Source organism: Loxodonta africana, chromosome 18, assembly GCF_030014295.1.
Source record: "Loxodonta africana isolate mLoxAfr1 chromosome 18, mLoxAfr1.hap2, whole genome shotgun sequence".
In the NCBI taxonomy this organism is placed as follows: domain Eukaryota; kingdom Metazoa; phylum Chordata; class Mammalia; order Proboscidea; family Elephantidae; genus Loxodonta; species Loxodonta africana.
In genome coordinates, this window is record NC_087359.1 from 11561373 (window position 1) to 11570810 (window position 9438).

The window sequence follows — 9438 nt, forward strand, 5'->3', positions numbered from 1 at the left end:
GCGGAAGTCGCGTGACCCCGGAAGTGACAAACGGGCTGGCAGGCGGGTGGGTCGCCGCGACGTTCGTCACTTCGTGCGGGAGGGAGCGAAAGGCCGCGCGGTCGAACCCTCCGGTGAGTGCCCGCGGGCGGCGGGGTGGCGGGGCGGTGGACGGGACGAGATGGGGCCGCGCGGGCGGATGAGGGGCGCGCGCCGCCGGCTTTGTTTCCGCAGCCCCGCCCTGCCCCGCCCTGCGGCCCGGCCTGGGGATCCCGGCGGGATCCGGGCGCGAGGACGGCGCTGCGCGCGGCGGTGACAATCGGGCCTGGCCCGCGCGGTGGCCGGGGAGCGGAGGGCGCGGACCCCGGGCGGGCGGGCGGCGGCCGCACGTGCCGTCCGGGGCGGAGGCGGCGCGGAGCCGGGGAGGAAGCGCCTGGGGCGGGGAGGGGCCTCGCTGTGGCCATCCGGCTGGCTGCCCGGCCCCGCCGATGCGCACCCACCCGCCTGCACCCGAGCCTGATGCGCCCCGCATCCGGCACGTGAGGCGGCTGGCAGAGCCCGGGGCCTGTGGACCCTCGGGGCGCGCCAGCGGTGGGGCGCGCCGGTCTTCGTGCACCGCGGCAGCCCCGCCCCGCCGGGCCTCGCCCGCCCAGATTGCAGGGCCGCACGGAAGTGCTGGCGGCGGGGCGCGCGCTCTCGAGGCAGAGCTGCCCTGAGGCCACCCTGCTGCGCCCCGGGCCCGCGCCTTTCAAGAAATCCTAGAGGAATCCTGGGGGGCAGCGAGCGGGAGGCGAGGGAGGGCCTGCGGCGGCTCCGAGGCCCAACCCTGGGGCCACTACGTGCATCCCAGTTTTGAAGTAGGCCTGTTCCTGGGGTTGGTTACTTTTCCCGGAAAAGCCTGAGAGCTTGAAACGATTGAGCGGGTTTTCAGCAAACGTAGGGGAATCCCGCTTGGAGAATTCCAGTGGGAGCAGAATGTGGGTCCCTAGCGGGAAAGCCCCGTGTGACTTCTCTGGGGACTCTTGGTCACAAACTCACACAGTTGGAGGGAACCTTGGCAGAAACTTGGGGCTGGCCTCGTGTCCCGCGGAGGCCCCTGTGGAGCTGAGCTCCAGAAGAGCTTGATGTTAGCAGGTTGAGTCGGAGCCTGTGTTCTGCTTAAAGGTTTCATTATGGGGGGTAGGGTCTGGGTCAGAGGAGTGGCCCTTACAGGGAGGCTGAGCTCACTGACCGGTGGGGGTCATGGCAGCGGGCTTGGGCAGCAATATCCCGAGTCTTTAGAGGTGATCCACTCAGGCCCTGCCGGGTGGCTCTGAGGGTAGCTAGGTCATGAGGTGCCCCAGCCTCACCCCCTTCCCTTGGGTCCCTGAGGGAGCAGGGCAGTGGTGCCCATTCAGTCCTGGGTGCCTTGTCTGCGTGGTGCCTTGCACTGCCCACGCCCCCCCCCCCCCAGCATGACTCCCCTGAGGTGGGCAGGCCTGGGATACATGTGGGTTCTTTCTGAGTTGCAGAAAGCTGTTCCTTGGGCACTCTCTGTTCCTCAGGCACACGTTGGCTGCAGCAGGAGCCCCCTTCCTGTTTTCCTCCTTTAGGAGTGGCCTGCAGGGGGCTGGAGGGCTGGCTTCTTTAGTGGCAGGGTCCCAGGGGGCACAGGCTTTCCTCCAGGCTGCCACAGCTCCTGCCGACCCCCAGGCATCCCAGACGAGGTGAGTGAGCATGGCTGAGCAGGAGCCCACCGCTGAGCAGCTGGCACAGATTGCAGCTGAGAATGAGGAGGATGAGCACTCGGTTAACTACAAGCCACCGGCCCAGAAGAGCATCCAGGAGATCCAGGAGCTGGACAAGGACGATGAGAGTCTGCGCAAGTACAAGGAGGCCCTGCTGGGCCGCGTGGCCGTGTCTGCCGGTGAGGACCCCACTGTTCCCCCAGGCAGCCTTTCCTCTGAGTTTTATCTGCTGCTCCCCTGTCCTGCTCTGGTGGGTTACCGAGTACAAGGTGGTCCTGCTGGGCCACGCAGCCATTTCTGCTGGTGAGGCCGCTACTTCCCCTGCGTCCCGCCCCCCTCGTGGGTTACCAAGGACTGGGGCGCTGATTTTCTGTCCATCCCCAGACCCCAACGTCCCCAATGTCATCGTGACACGGCTGACCCTGGTGTGCAGCACCGCCCCAGGCCCCCTGGAACTGGACCTGACAGGTGCGTGGCAGCCAGGATTCCTGGGTGGGGCCGGTGGCACCCTGTTGCTTTCCCTGAGCATTGGTGCCCTGTGGTGGGGAACATCGGCTGCAACCAGGTGGCCTTTGAAGGGTTTTGGCCCCGGAACAGCCTGAAGAGTTGGGGTGCCTGCACCGGGGCATGTGTGTCCATGTGCTGGCATGGAGGGACTAGGCTGATGCAGGTCTGAGGTGTATAGGATGAACCACAGACTTCTCTGAGAGTTTCTGTCCGCAGGAGACCTGGAGAGCTTCAAGAAGCAGTCGTTCGTACTTAAGGAAGGCGTGGAATACCGGATAAAAATCTCTTTCCGGGTAAGGAGGGTGGGGGCTGCCGGTACGGGGCTGCAGGGAGGGCCGGGCTGATTGAGGGGCTGACCGGCTGCTGTCCCCAGGTGAACAGAGAAATCGTGTCTGGCATGAAGTACATCCAGCACACCTACAGGAAAGGCATTAAGAGTGAGTGCACCTGTGTTTCTTCTGTGCCTTGCCCTCCCCCAGACAGCCACCCCGGCACAGGTGGGGTGGGAGGGGGTGGAAGGAGGTGGGGCAGCACTGATGGGGGGTCCCTGTGGCTGCAGTTGACAAGACCGACTACATGGTGGGCAGCTACGGGCCACGGGCAGAGGAGTATGAGTTTCTGACCCCCATGGAGGAGGCACCCAAGGGCATGCTGGCACGGGGCAGCTACACTGTCAAGTCCCACTTCACGGATGATGACAAGACAGACCACCTGTCTTGGGAGTGGAACCTCACCATCAAAAAGGACTGGAAGGACTGAGCCCTGGCTGGGAGGCAGACAGGGAGGGACAGACGGACGCACCCCACTCGACCCCACCCCCTTCTTCCTCCCGACCCCATACCAAAGTGCTGATAGGGCCCGAAGCCACCCTTGGCAGCCCTGGCCTGCCTCCTGGCCCGGCCAGTCCCCAGCCTCCCATCCCAGCCCCCTTCCTGCAGGCCCCAGCCTCCACTGTGGTCGCCGTGGTCAGTGTCTCGTTGCTGCTTCTGCCTGTGCTGTGGGCCGGGTGGCCCAGGCCCCACTTCCCGTTTTGTACCCAGGTTCCCATCACTTTTCCGGCCATAGTGGGGCATGGTGCGGGGTTTTGCAGGCACTCAGTGCCCCTCTGAGCCCCTGTGGGTGCCCCAGCTGGCTCCCACCTCTCTCCCAGCCCCTGGGACCTAGCCAGCCCGATTGCTGTCAGTCACCGTGTAACCATGATGCCTTAACATGTGGAGTGTGTGCAGGGCCGTTACTAACCTCTCACCTTGGTGTCTGCATGAGCATGTGGTCCCCACCCCATCTGTAAGCCCGAGACCCAGGTGTGGGGTGTGCTGCTCCCCCCGGCCCTAGGGCTGTGGAGATGGCTCCGTGACTTGGGGAAAGCCAAATTGCCAAAAGTCAAGCTGCCCCAGGAGGGCTGGGTGGCCTCACCTTGGACACCTCCTACACTCACCCGCCACCGCCAAACAGCCCCTCGACAAAGCCAGTGGCCGAGCCTTACCTGGCCCACCTGGCCTGGCCAGAGCCACATTCCTGGCCTGTCAGTATTTATTGCCTCCATTTGTGCCGTCCTCTGGGCCCACCCTGGCCTGCTCCCTGCCGCCTGTACCCAACTCTTGGTGCCACCACCTAGGCACAGGCCCCCTTTCTCCCCCCAACCCTGGACCCAGCCAGGACAGACAGGGACCAAGCACAGAGTTGGGAGCCGTCTCCTGTGCCTCCCCCTTCCCCCTACCCCAGTCGTAGTGTTGTGTTTGCTGGGCCTTCAGCATCCCAGACAGCAGAGGGCCATCCCTGCTTCCCCCTTTGACCGGGAATAAATTCTCTCAAAGGAGCCAACAGGTTTCCTCACTTCTGTCTCATGGTGGGAAGGGCTGAGGGGGAGGAAGTGGTTGTCTGCTGACTTGCAGCCCCTAGTGGAGTCTGTTCTGTCTGGCTCCCAGCCCCACGGTGGCCTGTAGTGTTGGACCAGAAATAGACTTCAAATCCCATTTCTTAGTCACACTGGTTGCCATTCAGGTGCTCAGCAAGCACATGTGGCTGCTATATGGCATAGTGGGGGTTTAGAACATCCCATTTTTGTGGAAATTTGTGGGTGGTGCTGTTCTGGGCCAGTGAAGCTCAGAAAAGATTGCTCCAGAGCCTGTGTGGTTGCTGGTTTAGAGGAGCAGGACTGGTTCTTCCAACCTGCTGGGTCAAGTGTGGTGTCATGAGGCACTCCCAGGTCGGTGGTATGCACTCCTGCCCAGGAGGCACCCAGGATGCTGTTGAGGGAGACCTAGCTTTGACTGTGGGTCCAAGGGCAGCGAGGAGGGTCCACTTCCAGAGCCTGCACTGCCCTGCTGGCCAACTGGTGTGGAAACTGCTTGGGGCCCCCTGGAACTATGGAATCATATGCTCCCCAACTTTAGAGACCACATTTGGAGAATCAGGACTTATGCGAAAGACAATCAGTAGGAATAAAGAGCTAATGGGTCCCAAGCAAACCAGAGCTCAGGTTGTCAGTTTTGCGATGCCGCGAGAAGGAGGTACTGCTGCTCCCCCAGCCAGAGTGTCCCCAGAGGAAGTGGGAGAAGCCGGCTGTCCAAGGAGGCCCTGAAGGCCGGATGGTGAGATCAGCTGGATTCCTTGAACTGCTTGACCCAAGATGAAACAGATGAGGTGGGGGAATGGGACACATGGGTCACCACAGCCTCAGAGGAATTGCTACAGGGACCCTGAAGGCCCCCACTGGCAGGCACCAGGTCCCGTTGTCCAAAATGCCTGGGTCTGCCTTCTACCTCCAAGCACCACTCTGAAGATGCCCAGCATACCATGGATAGTGGTGCCAGGGCTGGGCTGGGACAGGATGTGCCGTGCGGGACCACGCCATCCCCCCCATCCAGGGAAGGGCCCAGTGAGCAACTCCCAGAAGCTCCGCCTGCCCGGGGCCACTTCAAAAAGCTGCTCCTGCTGTCTGAGCCATTCAGAAAGTGCTGGCTTCACGCTCAGGCAGCTGGGACCTGGGCTGCTGACTGAAGGTAAAGCCTTCACCCCTGGCCTTAGGCCCTCCTGTCACAACTATGGGGCACCACCCTGCTGATGTCTGTCATTTAGAAGGTGAGCCCTCCTCTCCCCCAGGTCACAGAATGCCCACCTGTGTGCTGGGTTGGTCCCCGAGTGGCAGAGCTGCAGAGCACAGCATGGAGCCAAGGCCCTGTGGAGGTGACCAGGCAGACAGTACCTCCTGTGCTGCTGCCCGACACAGATCCCAGAGCAGCCCCAGGAAGTATGACAGACACTCCAGCCTCCTTCCCAGAATTCCATTCCTGGCTCCCCAAGAGGCAAACAACCATGCCAGGCACAGACAGGAAGAAACAAAGTCAGCCCAGCTCTACCCGAGAACCTCCCTACTGACAGGGCACCCTCGCCCACCCTGGAGAGTGCCAGACAGCAGGCCTGATTCCAATCTCAGTCACCCTAGCTCTGCCCGCTCTTCTTCAACCATGCTAGTTAGCAGTTCTGTTTATGGGGTGAGGCCTGAGACCTAGCTGGGCCAACAGGACTGGAAGTTTTGTCCTTGGCTTTTTCCAGCTTTAGGGAGATGTGTGAACTCAGACCCTGAGTGCCAAGCTGTACTAGCACACTGCCAAGAGCCAGGACTTTGTCCCAGCCTCATCACTGGCACCTGTGTGATGTGTCCCTGGTCCCAAGTCCAACCCAACCCACTTGGCCCCGTGTGCAGCATGGTCTCCAGTCCAGCCAGTGCCTCGCCTGGGCTGGACCTACCCACGTCTTCCTCCATCCCCAGCTTCCTCCTCCTCCCCAGCCCCTCCAGGGACTCACTCAGGAGAGTCTTTGAATGTAGCCAGTTAATTAGCAGTCCTGGCATTTACAAGCCTTCCTGGTGCCTGACCTCATCCTGTGTCATGCAGGAGAGCATGCTAACCACCTTCCTTCTCCCAGGTGTTCTAGCTGCACTGCTGGCACACCCACGCAGGGCTGCGTGGAGGGGGAACCTGCAGGAGGGGCCTATCTTCCAGTGCCACTGAACCCCTCTGGGTGTTCCCAGCCTGTCAGCTTGCCCACCCCCCACTGGAGTACAGGCTGAACAGAACTCCATTTTGGGAGTGGGGGGGCTGTGAAAACATTTGATTCCTTTCTGGGAAACTTCTTGACCATGGGACAGCCAGGAAAGCATCCTGAGCAGCTGTGATGGTTCAGAGACCCAGCATGGGGATCTGCAGTCCCCACACCCCAAGCCTCACCTAGGACTGCACCATTCTACACTCAAGGGGCATGAGCAAGCCAGAGCCAGCTGGCCCCTTGGAGCTGCCAGGCCTACAGAAGTGGTCAGCCAAGACGGCCAACATTCGGCAGGGGCTGGATGCTGCCTGGCAAGATTGGAGATCTCACATGCATACCCCAGAGCAGGCCTCCCTGCCGATTCCCAGCCCAGCTTGGCTGCGTCTGCACGTTAGGTGCAGATGCCAGCTGAGAAGCATCAACATCACCAAGACCTGTCCACTGGTGCCCTGGGTAGGCGCCCCAGGCCACAGTGTCCACCTGACCAAGGCTCACTGAGGCCACAGAACTATCCTGCCCTGCTACCCTGGCCACCCGGCCACCTGCCTGGAAGTGTCCCCCTGCAACACCATGCTTAGCGTCTGCCACCCAGCCCAGAGCCAGCCAAGTCCAGCTCAGCCACACAAACCACTCAGATGCCCACCTGGTCCTTGTCTGGGGGTCCTCGGAGCTGACGTCCTAAACCTTTTGTGGATGTTCATCCTTTACGAATATGTCGCTGTGCAATTCTGAGGCTAGCTGCCTGTCAACTGTGACACTACGGTACCTCTTCCCATCAGCCACCACCATGCTGGCCCCAATATTCTGGCATCTAAATTCAGACTTTGTGATGATCTCTTATACCTACGGGTGGCAAAAGCATCCTGTCTCAGGTCCCAAATAGTGCTTTGCCAACAGGGCTGTGACAATCACCCAAACACTGGGTGATACGGCAGCAGGTATGAAGCAATTCAGCTGTCTCCGAGGCAGTGACTGCTCACAATCATGGTTACAAAGACAGCAGACAGCGAGCACACTAGCCAGGGCCCTGGTCTTCACCTAGAAGTCCAGCTTCTGTAAAATCCTGTGGAGGCAGACAGCTCTCCTGAGCAGATAAAACCCACACCTGGTTGACCCTTGCTCTCCTGGCCCTGGGGGAGGTCGGGGCATTCACATGTTCGGTGAAGAAGCCCTGCATAGAAAAGACGAGAAAACACGCTTCAAGAGCAACATACCAACACACGCAAACTCTGCAAAGCACAGGAGCAGTCTCTGTTTTACCACTTCTGAATTAGAATGTTCTCAATCGATGCGTACACTGAATGTGGGAAAACTTCCCTTTTTTCTGCCAAGTTATTACACTAATTCTGAGCCTAAAAGACTGAGGTGGCATTTCATAAATGAGGAAAGAGTGCATGAACAGAGAGGGAGAACCCCTGAGAAGGAGGTGGAGCAGGTGGGGAGAGGAGTGCAGTGGCGGTAGAAGGCTTTGAACCATCCAATAGAAATGAGCCCCGTGTGTAATTTGAAAATGTCTAATAGCCACGTTAAAAACAAAAACAAGTGGAATTAATTTGAGATGTTTTAAACTCGACACAAAATATTTTGTCAGGTACTCATTATTAAAAAGTATCAATAAAACCTCCTTTTTTTTTTAAACTCAGCCTCTGCGACCTGATACGCATTTTACACTCCAAGCACTTTATATCTTGGACTTGCCATATTCCAGGTGCTGAGCAGCCTCAATGGCAGCGAGTGAGTGACAAAGCACGGCTGGAGAAAGACCTGTCCTACCTTCTAAGGAAACGCTTGACATTCACTCCACAGCTGTGTGGGGGCTGGGACGTCTTTGAGGCTGCTTCCAGCGCACCTGAGAAGCATCACAGGGAAGGAACGCCTCCTAAGATTTGTCAACGAACGGGAAAGCGAGAGGGACAGAGAAACGCAAGCACAGAGGGGAAGGGCCACACCCTGGGGGCCTTTTACCTGGGACAGCCTTAACTCACTTAAAACAGCACAGTTGAGTGACCCCCTAGGAGGGTCCTTCCAGCGCCCTGTGCTCGGTTTCAGCCCTGGGCACCGGCAGGTCACCCTGGTGTCGCCCCTGCAGCTGTAAACATCCACAACATAACAGCCCCACAAAATAACCTGCTTCCTTCCACCTGCCTTTGTGAGCCGCCCCCTGCCACGTGCTGGGTCTGCTAGGAAGTTTCCCTCGTCCAGCTTTCCGCCCCAGTTCTGCAGCCCCTGGCTGGTGCAGACGATTCAGGCCTGCTACTAACTGCAAGGTGCCTTGGAAAAAAGCACTAGCCATCTATTTTCGAAAAATCTGCCAGAAAACCCTACGGAGCATAGATACACTCTGACACGCATGGGGTCGGCGTGAGTCGAGGTCCACCGGACAACAATTGGTTAAAAGTTCTACTTCCCGCCCCAGACACGACAGCACCTTCCCCGAGTCTTCTCGGCCGGCTATAATCTCCTCGCGCCCTGGCGCCTGCTCCGAAGGCCGGACCGCGGGTCCACGGCGCGGAAGGCGCTTTCCGAGCCTCCTAAGGCGCTCAGGGCCCAGGCACGGCACCGAGATATCCAACTGCCCATCCGTCCCAGTTCCGGGCGCACGGGCGACACGCTCCCGGAAGTTACTTCACCCAGCTTCCGGCTCGCGGGCTGGGGGGCGGGTGCCAGTTACGGATACGCGGTCCAGTCAGAATCCAACACGAGGGGCTTCGGAGGCGCATGTGCGGCCCCGCCCCCCGGCAGGGGTCCCGCCCCACTGCCACGTTTGACGGAGGGACGTGCAGGGTGCGCGCATCCCTCGGCCAATCAGAAGCAGCAAATCCCGGGCTGCCAAAGCACGCAGCCATTCTCGACTGGCGGAAGGTGCGGGAGAAAGCCGCCAGTGAGAAGTCGCGGGAGAGAAAGTTCTCCGCCGGAAGCCAATGAGAGGCCGGGGAAGAGCGCGAGCGCTAGCCCTCCGGCCAATCCTGGGAGAGGGCGAGGGCCACCTCCGGTGCGATTCCGAATCCGGGGCCGGGTCTGGCATGAACATCCAATCGGAGTGCGGCGGAGGCGGGCCCCGGGCTACTCCGGCCAATGGGAGGAAGCCGGCGGGCACGTGTGGGCGGTGGCGGAGCGTGCGGGCGGCGGCGGCGCGCCCAAGGGCCGGATGTATAAAGGCCAGGCCGGGCGGGTGCGC

At 60.4% G+C, this 9438-nt stretch overlaps 1 protein-coding gene across 2 annotated transcripts; it reads left to right on the forward strand.

The window, feature by feature from the left end:
- Nucleotides 1-4: 4 nt before the first annotated feature.
- On the forward strand, nucleotides 5-3087 carry ARHGDIA (Rho GDP dissociation inhibitor alpha). Of its 2 annotated transcripts, XM_003417329.4 has the most exons (6): nucleotides 5-113; nucleotides 1672-1885; nucleotides 2091-2174; nucleotides 2430-2506; nucleotides 2587-2650; nucleotides 2773-3087. In XM_003417329.4, the coding sequence occupies exons 2-6, from the start codon at nucleotides 1696-1698 to the stop codon at nucleotides 2970-2972; spliced, it is 615 nt and encodes a 204-aa protein (XP_003417377.1). In that variant the 5' UTR covers nucleotides 5-113; nucleotides 1672-1695; the 3' UTR covers nucleotides 2973-3087. The 2 variants fall into 2 exon arrangements, with proteins under 2 accessions (XP_003417377.1, XP_023412552.1); XM_023556784.2 differs by lacking the exon at nucleotides 5-113 and having other exon boundaries at nucleotides 691-1885.
- The last annotated feature ends 6351 nt before the right edge of the window (nucleotides 3088-9438 follow it).

Coding starts and splice junctions, on each gene's coding strand:
- ARHGDIA (XM_003417329.4), top strand. CDS start 1,696: ATGGCTGAGCAGGAGCCCACCGCTGAGCAGCTGGCACAGATTGCAGCT. Junction 2,175..2,429: donor CCTGGAACTGGACCTGACAG/GTGCGTGGCAGC, acceptor TTCTGTCCGCAG/GAGACCTGGAGAGCTTCAAG. Junction 2,651..2,772: donor CTACAGGAAAGGCATTAAGA/GTGAGTGCACCT, acceptor CTGTGGCTGCAG/TTGACAAGACCGACTACATG.